Below are 14,456 nucleotides of genomic sequence, written 5' to 3'. Positions count from 1 at the left end.
CCATACTTCAGCAGTGAGTTACAAAAAACACAATATGCTTGTCCAGCAACATTTATTTTCTTGCAGCATGTGCCTATGGTATCCCCATTACCATCTCTCCGTTCAATCCAATTCCACCTAAATGCATTCCGGACACCTTCTTCTAATTGTATAATATCACTATTTATATCGAGAAATTTCATAGTGAAATTCTCTTGCGTACATAAATAAAAAAAATATTTCAATAAACGAAACGAAAAATTTACACGTGCATCAATAAATGAAACGAAAATTTTACACAGCGTAGAAAAAAAGTTGAGAAGCGATCAATGTCAAATAGCTAATACGGCGAAAAATCCCTCTTCTCTACTTATTGGCGCCACGCCAGGAGAGATAAGGCCTTTGAACCCAGAGTCACGTGATCGCACATCTGGTCGAACAAAGTCTTTCCCCTTTTTTTCTGCCGCGCCTACTTGCCGAAAAGAATCCAGAAGAGAATGTCAGAGAACCGGGGGAATGAGTCATAACTCGCAATAAGGAAAGAACAAAAAAGAAGTTTTTCCCGCCTTTTCACGCATTATCACTGCCTTTAGAGATAGAAAGGAAAAGTTTTCACCACACACACTGACCTTGCGTTTTCTGCTTTCAAAGCAAACAAAATTACCCAGATCAAAATAAATAATTCATTATTATTCCTACTTCCTTTTGAACGCCGGGGATCGTCGTTCAAAATCCCCGGAATTCCAAGGTTTCCCCGTAGCACAAACACCCCTGATTATTACGAATAATTACACTACAAAATTAGATACTGTCATGACAATATAAGATTTCCAAAATTACTGAAGTGTAAATGGCAGAAAAAGTACAAATAACTATATCAAACCTGTGAAAATAAATTTTACAATAAGAACTCAGTTTAAAAAAATTTTGCCAATAACTTGGACTTGTTGAATCAGATGACATGGAATGGGTGCATGATGAAACATTTCATAAATGACTTAATAGTACAGCACTTAAAAGTGCAACACATACAGTTAATTATTTGTCCATCACTTGTCATGTCTTACAGCTGATCCAACTTGAAACATGAAAAGCATACTAAGATTTCTTTAACTATGGATAATAAGTTACTAATAACATGATGTGCCTTTTTTAATGGCTGGATAATTCAACAAATAATACAGATGCTTCCTTGTAATCAATAATACGTATTTGGTATAAATTTTGCTACCAAGATAATAATTCTCGAGATGTGGCATTTCTTGGTAATATATAAGATAGATATAAACAGACTGGTCAGTGCTTTTAACATATCTAAGAATTTTACTACATACATGAAGAGTGGTTTCCAAATTATGATATATATAACCTTGGCATGCAAGTTTTTTCAAAGAAAAAAATAGTAAAATGACAAATAAATCAAATGTGAAGAATTTTCAAAAAGACATGAAGAAGAATACTCTCATTTGTCACATGACAATTATTTCTAATCACTGTTATAGTAATATATTCTTGTCAGAGAATACTTAGGTACAGCTTTATAATCACTTTGATCTCTAAAAAGTTTTAAAGTAACTAATTTTATTAAGAACAGATTTCAATCATTTTCAGTAGTCAAACCTCAGTATTTCAACCCACATTCAAACCCTGCAAACCAAATGGCTGCATGTGTATTTTCGCAACTTTCCTTTGGTGTGTTAAAAATACAATGCAGTCTCTCTCAAAAAGATTTCACTACCTTAGGAAGGTAGTATCCACGGGCTTTACTGCATTCAAACAAAAAAGGAACTGCTATATAATACCTTAAAAAAAATGTCTTCTAAAACTTTCGTTCAGGATGAAGAGTAATCTAACTAAAATATACTAAATTAAAAGGCAAAAACTTAAACATTCAAGAACTGAGTTTAAAATATTGATTTTATTTTGCTATTTGATAATGGTAATGACCAACAATAACAGATAATATTAATAAATATAACTAATGTTTCTCATACCACTTTGATGCATTTGATATTATTCATTATAGGTTTGTTTTTAAAACTTAACATTTCAGAAATTTTCTAAATGATTAAAATAAAAATTTTAGAACCAGGTTTGTTTTTAAAACTTAATATTTCAGAAATTTTCTAAATGATTAAAATAAAAAATTTTAGAACCAATCTTTTTTGGAAATTTTCCATGGATGCATTTAAACTTTTATTCTTCTCCACAGGGTAAAGGTTGAGAATTTTTGGATCACCCAAAATTTCATTATGGAAGACATTGCAATCATGAATCTCTGCTGAGTGACTAACTAGAAATAAAAATGATGCAAGCAGGATTTTCATTACTATCAACAGCATGCCTCAGTAGATATAGGCTTATTTTACTGTTTCTTTGATTACAGATAGCTAATTTTTCCATACATTATTTAAATACATTTCACATTCTTTGAAATGTGCACTTTAATACTAGCTGCTAGCATTCAAATGTTTTAGGCCTTTTTCATTAAAAATATACATTGGTTTCCAAAAATTAAGGAAAAATTGCAAAAATAGCCATAACTCATTCAAAAATAAACCAATCCATATAAAATTTGAATATGTTGTCAAATAAGAACTGCAGAGTAAAACTGCAGTATGCAAATCAGTGGCGCTGCAATCGAAATAAGTCATCTGTGAGAAGCATAAAACTGCATGTTTAGAGCAAGCCTGCAGATTCCACTGTGATACTGAGATAAGAAATCTGGGATAGCCAATTTTTAACTATCACCACCCAAGGATCATTTGCCTGAAGAACTGCAATGGAAGACTACAAACGGGACAAAGTCAGATAGAAGAGGCCGGATGGCTAAATGTCAGTCCTTCTGTGGCAATTATTTCTAACCACAGACTCGGCATCCAGGTGGTTTAGCCAACCACTACAACAAGCATTGTTGACTGATATTTGTTATCTGCATGAAGGAATACAACCTCAACTCAGATCCTCCCTTACTGCAGCCACTGGAAGGTTGATGTCAATGTCAACCACGCATAGAAGGCTTCCTGAAGGAAGTCTGTACGTGAGGTCACCAGCCATTTGCAGGTTATATCAAGAGACCATTTGACGTGGACACGTCAACATATCCACAGGACAGCTGATCAATGAAAGGCTGTTCTCTTTATGGATGAGTACAGGCTTAGCCTCCAGAGTGATAGTATGCATTATTTGATTTGCAGAGAACTCGGAACCCATTATCATCCATCAAACATCCATGAAAGAGATGCATACAGAAGGAAGCAGTGTCTGTGTATGAGATGGTATTTCTCTGGGTGGACGCACAGACCTCCACATCTTTCACTTGGACCCATGAATGCTCAGGCCTATAGAGATAATATCCTTGATGTTTATGTGCCCCCTTATGCTCAGACAGTAGGTCATAATTTCCTGTGACAATGCTAGATTGCATAGGACTCGGATCGTAGATGATTACCTTCAGCAGCAAACAATTCAGTGCATGGAGTGGGCAGCTCGACCACTGGACCTGAATCCTATAGAGCATGTTTGGGATGCTTTAGAAAGACGTAACTGCTCTCAATCCTCCTCTTCAGACCCTTGCCACACTTACAACTGCTCTGCAAGAGATATATATAGCTCTCACTTCCTATAGAACTGATATACTGCATAATTGTAATATTTGTTATACTCCATACCAAAAGTAATTTTCCTATACTGACACCATTTCCCATACGATTTATTCATTTTATACATATTTTAATTTCTAGAACATCAATTGCCTGTAATTTATTTTCTTGTTATTTTATATCTTATTATGAATTGTATACTGTGGTCAGTTTCATTAAATTCTATATGTAACTTTTTCAGTAATCGTCATTTTCATGATTTTTCCTTAATTAATGATAACCAGTGTATTGTATATATAAACTAATCACAACTAAAGTTTAATTTCTGTTAATTTTTAATTTATTTTCATGCAGCATATTCTATTCGGTCCGCCAGAAAGTTGTGTCCATTTCTATGACAACATTTTACACGTAAGCACGTTTATTTGGCACATGTTTGGCTCTCTATTTTTATTGCTTAATGTATGCATACTGACATAGCAAATTAACTAAAACAAAGTTGATTCACAGTAGTCTTTAAGTGTGAAGCAATAGTGTATCCATGTTCATTTACCAAGTTCATTTACAGCACTGTATTTTATATGAATTACAACAAGGAAGAAATGCTACAAAAGCATAGAAATTTATTGAAAGTGTTTGGTGAAGGTACAGTTTCTAACAGGACATGCTGAAGATGGTTCAAAAATTTTGAAACAGGTGATTTCGACCTTTCTGCCATGTTCCGGGCGACCATCTTTAATCAACAATGACGTTGTTCAGACCATGTTGGAGCAAGATCCTTTTCTGATAAAAAGGCTTAATTCAGCTCAGCAAACTATTTTAGACCATATACAGAAGAGAGAATTGGTGTGGAAATATTCAAGATGAGTGCCACAAGAATTAAGTTAGAAGAATTTGGATGATCGAGTCGTCATACGCACATCTCTGCTTGCTCGGAACAAAATTGAGCCTTTCTTGAACCGGATGATAACTGCAGATGAAAAGTAGATTACCTACGAAAACATCATAAGGAAAAAGGCATATTGTGAACCCAGAAAATCTAGCCCTTCCACCTCTAAACCGCATTTGACTCTGAGTAAGAGAATATTGTGTATATGGTGGGATATTTTAAGATCAATACATTGCGAGTTTTTTAAACTGAACAAAAAGCTTTATTCGGAGTAGTGTCAGGAATGAGATAATTTAAAGACAGCAATCCCAGAAAAGAGGCCAGCAATGTTCAATAGGAAGGACATCATACTGCATTATGATAATGCCAGGTCACATGCTGCTTTAAGAAATTATCAAAAAATTTCTGAACTAGGCTGGGGTCGCAACAACCATATTCCCTAGACTAAACACTCTCTGACTATCACTTGTTTTTGTCCTTACAAAATGTTTTGAAGTGCAAGAAATTCGAAAATGAAGAAGCTATCAAACAAGAATTCGTTCAATTTTTTGTATGAAAAGATATAACATTTTTCAAAAATGGTATATACAAATTGCCCTCACGCTGGCAGGAAGTTATTAATAATAATGGCAATTATATCATTTAATAAAGTCTATTGACGCTAAGAAAAATTTGTATTTTGTGTTATTCCAAAAATGGACAGAACTTTCCGGTAGACCGAATAAAAAGTATTATTTCAATTTCATTAAATTCCGCATGTAACTTTTTGAGTAATCGTCATTTTGAGGATTTTTCTTAATTAATGAAAACCAGTGTATTTTATACTTAAACTAATCACAACTGAAGTTTAATTTCTGTTAATTTTTCATTAACTTTCATGCAGAATAAAAAGACTGTCTCAAAAGAATTAATAGTTCAGACTTTTTAACCAATTTGACTAAAATACTTAAATTAGTGTTTTGTGAAGCCTAAATCACCTTATTCATAGACAAACACTGCTACATGTAAATATAGTTTCATTTTTGTTTTGCAGAATCTTTCACTTAACTATGAAATTTAAATCTCTTAAATCTTGCTCAAACCCTGATGTAAAATTCAATACAAACATGTTCTCAGAAACACAGAAGACCTCTGATATGCATACTATACTGAAGCATACCCTCCTTTGATTGTTTCCTCTTCTACATGAGACAAGGCTGTGAGCCCAATTTTCTCCCAGCATTACAAAATGTTGCAGCTGTGTACATGAGACAAATCACCAAATGCAACTGTTGTTCAAAAGATGTGGTTAAAAACTTCCTATTAAACCTAGTGCTTCAAAAAACGTATTTCTCAGAAAAATTCTTCAATTTCATTTCATACTGATAGATATAAGACTATTATAGAAAACAATTTTTTTAATTTATATTTCTTGTTTCAATTTTCAATTTATATTTCAAAGTATCTTTTTGAATTAAACTTGTGAATGCTTTATTGATAATTTAAAAAGCTGTTTCTCCCCTTCAATTTCAAAAAAGTATACAGATGTGTTTCATGAAACAGCTTTAGTAATTCTGCATATTACAGTTAAAAAAGTAAACCTCACTTTTTTCAATGACAGATGCTTTTAATAGCAAACATTTTTTTTTTTAAATAAAATTTGGACTTCGTGAAATTTCCCAATGTATGACTAGTGTATAGTGTTTAATAACTCCCATTATTTAACTTCTTAAATAACCCTGTTTCCAAGATTACCATAATATCTGATCATGAATATTTGATCAATAATTAATCATTTAAGAACTAAGATACAGATGAACAAACATTTCAGAATGCAGAGACGTATACAAAAGTCAGATGAAAAGTGAGAGAAAGAATTCCTAGATTAGAGACTTTGAGTGGCAAATTATAACATAACACATAATAAATCCTATTTTGATATTTAACTTCTTTAGTTTGAATCATTAAAACATTAGAAATTAGTGGTACTAAAAATCCATATATTTATACTTAAGAGTGGATTTGATCAAGCATATAAAGTAATTTATAATCAAGACTAAAATTTAAATACTCTGACAATAAATTCAGAATTTTACTTTAATTAAGATAATAAAATTCTACAATACTCACTTTTATGTCAGAAATGCGATGAGCCCAAAGACTGCATTACGATATTGTTAATTAGCATTCAATTTTACATAAATTTTCAGAAAACTCTTGGAGACAAGGATATTACTTTTTCATTCACAAATCCTTAGTCTGATTTTGATAAAAGTCTCACAAAAATTCTATTCAGAAACTTAATTTCATACACAGAGCAACTTTCAGGATCTTTTTTTTTTTTTTTTTTTTTTTTTTTTTTTATTTCAAATATTTTCAAATGACACATAATTCCATTTAACTAATATTTTATGCGAAACATGGTTAAAAAGTAGTTTTATGAAACACGCAAAATTCATATTTTTTTACCAAATATTAATATGAAATAATACCTGAAAAAACAGGAATTACTATGACCAAAGTTACTTATTAATTTAATAATTAAGTTAAATGTTATTTGCAGCCACACTATTGCAGACTACCACTTTGCACTGATACAAAGTTGCGAAAGAAATTCATGTACCACACGATGCAACAGATTATTAAACTTATCCAAGTGAAACAACATAAAAAATTAACATAGAAGTTGAATAAAACAATGTTCATTACTCAACTGTCTTGCCAGTGGTTACATAAAATTATTTGACCAGTACATACTACACAAACTAACTGGAATTACCAAATGCATGTGGTTTGAAGACTATGCCTTTCTCCTAAAACAGGAACCAATAAGAAGGAATTCAGCAGCATACTATACTATCAAGAAGAAATGGATTTCTAATATGAAATGATAACTGTAAACATGCCAATCTCACTGAAAACTGCAAAAATTAACCATTTACAAATGTGAGACAGCCACTCTGTACACATGCTTTTTTTTAAATACTTCATGAAAATATCTTTTTAAACATTTGGACTGCTTCAATAATATGTCTTGTTTTTACAAAGCAGCTGATCTTTAAAACCACCACTAACCTAAGATCCTTCAAAGGAGGCAAGAACAACCATAAAACAGTTTAGCAGAAATTCATGAAGGCAATTATTTTTTACTAATCATAACGTTGCTTCTTTAGTGTTTGTGTTTCAGATACAAATAAGAACAGTCAACTAAATTACAACAGCCTAAAACTTAAGAAAAAACAGAAAATAAAATATTTTGGAATAAAATTATTGACCAATAATCAATCCCTTCTATGCTTTAAAAAACTGCCTATTACATTTTACTTGGCAGTGATTTTTTACAGATATGCAGCCATAGGTTTTGTATAATAGTATCTATCATTTTCTGCAGCACACTAACAAAAATGTTCGTTATGAAGAAAAATAGAAAATGAGTTAAGTCTCAGTTTAAAAAAAAAATGGAATTTTGATGGGGAAAAAATTGTAATCAAATATGCATCTTTCAGATGTTTCAAAATGCTTTTTAAAAATGTATCTTCATATCCTCCAAACATATGAGGAAATGTGTTCTATTAATTTAAACTCTGAATGCTAAAATTATAAGTGAAATTCAAAATTATGATTATGCCAACACAACAATTATAGTACATATTACAGAAACATAAAAAAATCAAATTAATGTATAAAGCTTCCTGAAAATAAAGACCTGTAAAATGATGATATATATGGCTTATTTATAAAAAAAATCAAACATGATAATGATATAAATATTTTAGCAGGGTAAAATGAACTGCCAGAATGCACCAAACAGCCGGAAAAAAAAAAAAAAAAAAAGCTGCATTCATATAATGCAGTGGGTTCACTGTTACTCATAAGACTGTTCAAAGGTGAAATAAGTGATACATGAGAGAGGAGAAAACACACAAGCATAACAGATAGTTTACAGTTCTTATAAATTGTTACAAATATGATTTGCTCATATCTGCATATGAAGACTGAATACCAGAACTCCATCCAAAAAAATCACAGATAAAGCTGCACATATAAATAACATAACTGATGGTAACTTGCAATCACCTCACTTCTATGTTCTGTTATTAAAAAGCATAGTGGTGGCAATTCATAGTAAAGATCTCTGGCATCAACACAAAAGCTAATGAATATTCATTTCACTTTTTATGTTTCAGAAGCTGCAATTGTTTTGGCTAGACCCTACCACCATTTCCCACTTGGCCTAACTTATCACTGGCTGAGAAAAAAACACACATTTGAAAAAGCTGATACATTTTAGGCTTCAGCTAATATATTTTAGAACGACAGGTTTCATTAAAAATATACTGTGTGTGGGACTCAATGGTTATCATTTTGACCTTTTATTGCAAAGCTTTCACTCAGTATGCAGTATACAGGGTAGATGTATATTAAATTGCCTGATATGTCTGAGAATTTAAAATGTTAAGCCAACATTTTTGCTTGCCTGATCCACATTTCTGGAATAAGTAGTTAACTTATCGATATTGAAAAGGGGTAAGATTATAGGCAACACAGTAAATCACAAATGCTTTGAAAACACAATCTTAATTACAATATTACACCCTGTAGTGTGGTCACAGTTTTGTGAGTTAGTGAAAAGATTATTAATTACTGTATTACATAATTTAGTCCATGAAGGAAGTATGTGAAAATTAGGAAACAAAAACATTAATATTAAAAAATAATAAGAAAAGATAAAAAGCACAATGTAATTCATTAACACTGTGCTTTAGTAACATATAACAGAGGCCTTTTAACTATCAGGGCCTTTTTTCCAAAGCTTCAACAAGTATTTCTTAGAAGAAGAAAACATCTTAATAAGCCATATTAGAACATTGTAAATTAATGAGCAGTATTAGAACTAGCTAAACAAAATCGAAATCTTAACTGTTTAACCACATTCTTAATAGAACATAAAGCCTTCAGAGAAAATATGGGCAAAATTTATTAAATTAGTAAAATTTTTCTCATAGATTTCATTTAAAAGAATAAAATGCAGTAAAGGCATATATATCCAAGTTAATTATCACAGTACTGATTGATATATACGAGTTAAGAGATCTCAGCAACTTCAGATTCTAACCTAAAATAATCTAACACCTTCACTCTAAAATAGAGTACAATACTTTGGGCATTTTGAGACATTTCTACAATTTTACAAAAAGTGTGATTTGCTATCTTTATGCAGCTGCAAGTAACTATACACATATTTACATAAACATCCCAGCAACAAGTAGTGCTAGACATACGAAACGCAGTGGAGGACTAATGAAAATTTTTATATAAAATTCAGATACCAGATTTTAAAAATATGCAAATTCATAACTTTAGATAATCAGAATATTCTGGGCTTCAGTAATTAATTAAGTTAATAGCATTTTAACACACATTAATGGAGAACTAAAGCATTTTTTAGAGTTTATTTTTGATTTTTAAAGCATAACTTTATAATTTAGAGTATACAAGGCTTTACAAGTATGTAAATACATTCTCACTATACTGCAACAAACCGTTTTCACTCAAAAATATTTACTTCAGCAATGAGAAAAAGGAGAATTATAACATAACGTTTATTTAAATACTTATTCTGGATTTCATATGGACATATCTGCATTAAACATGTAGCATGCTGAAATAAATTAAACCACAGCATGCCAAATGAATATTGTTGTAATCTCTTATTCCAAATATTTTAGATAGCAAGTTCCCAAGTTCTAATTATGTCCTTTTACTCATAAACACGATGAAAAGTGGCAGTCCAACAGTCTGAAAAAAGTGCTCTTAATATCAGTGAGGCGGCGGCGGCTCCGTAGTTTTATTTCTATCATCAACTTGACGTAAAGCTTTCCTTCTTGAAGGTGAGGTACCCCTCTCTCGATTAGTTGTCCTACCCACTGGTCGTCCTCCCCCACTAAGAGATTCCCTAGTGTTTGCACGCTGAGAAGTAGCTCCTCTCCCAATTGGATTGTTATAATTATTTCCAGCCCCACGAGTATGGATTCTTCCTTGAGGATTCGAGCGCTGGGCCGGCGGTTCTGGATTATTGCGGGATTGCCGAACTTCTTCTACACTGGTAGGCTGCATAGAATGGGAGTCGGGTTCCAGTATGGCACTTATCGGACCCCTTTTAGGACCATGATTATCATTGACATCAGAGCAATGGTTTACTTCATCACCATTCCAATTCAGATCAATAACTTTAATAAGACTGTCCCATTCTTCATTATTAAATTGTTCACCTAAAGTATTGAGTAAGAGTTCTTGGACAAAAAGACTACGTTCGGCATGCTCAATTTCTAATGCCTGTTGTTCACCTTCACTAATGACTGGATCCGTGCATCTAAACATAAATATTTATACAAATTAATGTAACATAAATATAAATAGATTAATACAAAAGCATTTAAAATGTTTTCTTCACTCCAGAATTTTAAAATGTTAAATATTACATTATTAAATTCTAGATTTTAAAGGGAAAATTTAATTTTAAATAATATTTATAAATTTTTAATCAGAAAATTAAATTTTCAGAGCTGTTTTTAATCTTTTGGGTTAATCCTTGTCATGATAAACAATTTATAGAAAAGTCACAAATTATGATTGCAAACAGAAAAAAGTTCAAAAAGCATTTAAATCAAATTTGTATACTTTAATAAAATAAGGTGATATGTACATAATACATAACAGTGAAGATCATAATTACAAACACAATGTTCCAAGCAATAATTCAAATAGTAAATACAACAGAGAACCACAAAATAATAACACATTTCTGCACCATGCCTTTTAACATATTTTGTGATTTCTCAGGCTTTTAAGGGCAGTGCATCTCAAATTTTCACCCCCTTTTCCACATCTGCAAGAGGAATGCTACACTTCCTACAATGGGTTTTCTATTTAATGGTATGCATATTACATTTTTTCCTATGCTAGTTACAATACTGACAGGGATACAACACTTGCAATTTATATCAGAGATATCAACGTTTGTCTAGCTAGTTAAGATGTTTTTGTTGTTTTAAATGCTTTCTCTTTCTAAAAAAAAACTATTTAATCCGAAAGGATAACACAGCGTAAAATACATATACTGATGGGGTCAAGCAGCGAAGCAGAAAATTTTAGTACCCAATTTTTCGTAAAACATTTATTACGAGAATTTTCTTTATATATATATATAGATTTCAGTTGAGTAAAATATGCCATTTTAAAAATAATGCAGCTTGAGTGAGAGCTATCTCTTTTTAACCATTCTTTTTAATCTTCAATGAAAATTTTTCAATACTCAAAGCAGGTCAGATCAAACCCATGCAATTTCTTGTCTGATATTTGTTTTTAATTCTGGTATGGTTTGCAGTCTATCAATGTACAACCTGTTCAGAAATCCCCAAAGAAAAAAGTCATATGCAGACATATCTAGGGATGTTGCAGACCATAAGATGTCACTATATTTGGATAAGAGTCTGTCCTAGAACAGTTTTCTTAAAGCAGATATGGATACATGAGTATGACATATGACCTCATCCTGTTGGGAAAAATTAATTTCCAGAAGCCTAAGAAATCAAATCATAAATGCAAAAATGTTCTGAACATGTGCACATCAAAAATGTAGCACAAAAAATGTTCTGAACATGTGCGCATGGTGTCCAAATTAACAATTGCAGCATTTTGGAAGTTATGGTTGTTGCTCATTAACGTTGTGGCTCTATAGTGTTGGAGGAAATATGGCCAATAACGCTAGATAATGAAAGTGCACACCTTACCGTAGCTTTTGGACTATTTAACAGCTTTTCATGCAACTAACCAAGGTTTTCATCATATCAGTACCGAGTAAAGTCATCAAGTCATTGTTCTTATAAAATAATTTTACGCAGAAAGTACGTTGTAGATCAGACTACTGTTTCATGTTTAAAAAATGACATTAAATATCTAACAATAATCCGAAACCTCCACACTTCGTCGTGAATATAAAATGAACTACTGAACTTTTAAAATTTCCCGCTTTATTGGTTGAACTTGTACATATACCTAAACAAGCTAGACAAATGCTAACATCTGTAATATAAATTGCAAGTGTTGGATCCTGTTAGGGTTAGTAACAGTTTTATCCTTCTGAGCATGTTAAATCAATTTTTTCATTTCAAAACAGCTTGTGGTTCTAATGGTTATACACGAACTAACTATTTATTTATTTTTTATTACTCTATATTTTTGGTATCAATTTTCCTTTGTTATTATTTTTTCTTGTATTATATATGTTTTGTTTTTTAGACTCTCTCCACTCAATGTTTTTTTAATTTAAGCTTATTAATGGCTTTAAAGTTGCAAATTTTCAATTTTTTGCATATATAATACGCTTAAAATTCATCCCATAGTCAATTTGGAATAAACATATGCAAAAACCCAGATACGAGAAGCACAGTAGCAGACAAAGAAAATAAGGAAATTACATCTAACTGCACTGTTATCAAGGAATCAATGCTACCCCTCCCACTCCCAAAAAAGTAAATAAATAAATTGGCATGTTTCTGAACAATAAAGGCACGAAGATTAAAGCTTACAATAATCTCAGAAAAACAGTCAAAGCAAACTGTGTCTTTATCAGTCTAACCCCTACAGGCTGAAGTAAACATTGCAACATATAGCATCAAAAACAAACAAATTTTAACTATTATTTTGAACAGACGAAGTTCAAAATGTAATTTTAAGCTTTTTAAAAATTTTTTTCATGTTTTTGATGCTAAATTTTACAACAGTTTGCATTGCTTATGTCAGAAAAGACACAGAATACTTTGTAGTTCTGAGATGATGTTAAGTTTTAAACTTTGTGTTTTTATTGGTTCAGAAACAAGCTGACTTTTTCTGTTGCACCAACTAAGTAACAATGCAACAAAAGATGTACACTGCGGGGGGGGGATGAGACAGTTCTATATCTCCCGTTCTACTGGGCCGATGGACGAAATTCAAATTGCATTTTTCATGTTTCGAAAGTGCGACTTAGGATATATATTAGATTTATATATAGCTCTATTCTAACATAGGTATTTTAATACAAAATACTTTTTCTGAAATAACACAGCAATTTTTCCCCATGTCAATTCTACAACTTCAATTATGCCTAAATATGAAATTTTGTAAAATTTGGAGTGAAATTTATGGAGAAATTTGCAAGTTTATGTTAATGCTTCTTCTCCCCCCACCACAGTTTGCACCAAAAATAGTTTACTTGGCTAACTTCTTAATACATAACAATCTATTTTTCTTTCCATTTTTACATCGCACGTGAGCGGGGAAAAAGTCAATATTGTCCTTTTTTCAAATAACATTATTTATATTATATTTTTAATTACAATTATTATTATTTTAAGTAATTTTTTCTTTTTCGAATTTCATTTTAAATGTTTAAGTTGCATGCTTTCTTTCGAATAACAGTTTTAAAAATTTCTGTTTATACACTTGAACTGCGTAGTTTAAATAAAATGTACAACGTTTATTTTTTCAAATAGTTTTCTTTATAATTTTTTTTTCATAGTTATTATTTTACATAATTTTTAAATTTTTAGACTTTTATTTTAATTGTTTGTGTTGCATTGTCCTTTCAGATAATTGTTTTAAAATTTTCTATTTATTCATTCGAACTGAGCATTTTAAATATATTTATTAATACAAATTTTCCAGAATATATTTATTTATTTGTCATTTTATTTATTTGAACTGCGTTTCTTTCGGAAGAATACTTTGTGACCCAGACTATGATGCATTTGAAAACTGCATATATTCAAAGAGAAAATACAGTAAAGCCTAGGATGACTTGCATATATTGCTTTAAACAGCTTTATCATTGTGCTCATTGCTTTACACAATTTTATCATCCTACATTCAGTTTCTTAAAATGTTATTCATATTTTAGTCAAATATTTTATTCTTGAAATCGCAAGAATCAAATATCATAAGAAATTTTTTTAAAAAAAATACTA

The 14,456-nt window shown here is 31.1% G+C and overlaps 1 protein-coding gene across 1 annotated transcript in view; it reads right to left on the bottom strand.

Moving 5' to 3' along the window:
* Positions 1-9,888: 9,888 nt before the first annotated feature.
* Kcmf1 (Potassium channel modulatory factor 1) overlaps positions 9,889-14,456 on the bottom strand; it is a 59,963-nt gene continuing 55,395 nt past the window's right edge. Inside the window, exon 7 of the mRNA XM_085825635.1 lies at positions 9,889-10,822. Coding sequence (XP_085681761.1) covers positions 10,270-10,822 — 553 coding nt within the window. The 3' untranslated portion in view covers positions 9,889-10,269. The remainder of the gene's footprint in view (positions 10,823-14,456) is intronic.

Source organism: Stegodyphus dumicola, chromosome 10 (assembly GCF_044657685.1).
Source record: "Stegodyphus dumicola isolate Sdum_Otavi_A_Nest chromosome 10, ASM4465768v1".
NCBI classification, from domain to species: domain Eukaryota; kingdom Metazoa; phylum Arthropoda; class Arachnida; order Araneae; family Eresidae; genus Stegodyphus; species Stegodyphus dumicola.
This window is presented reverse-complemented; position numbering and strand designations above follow the sequence as displayed.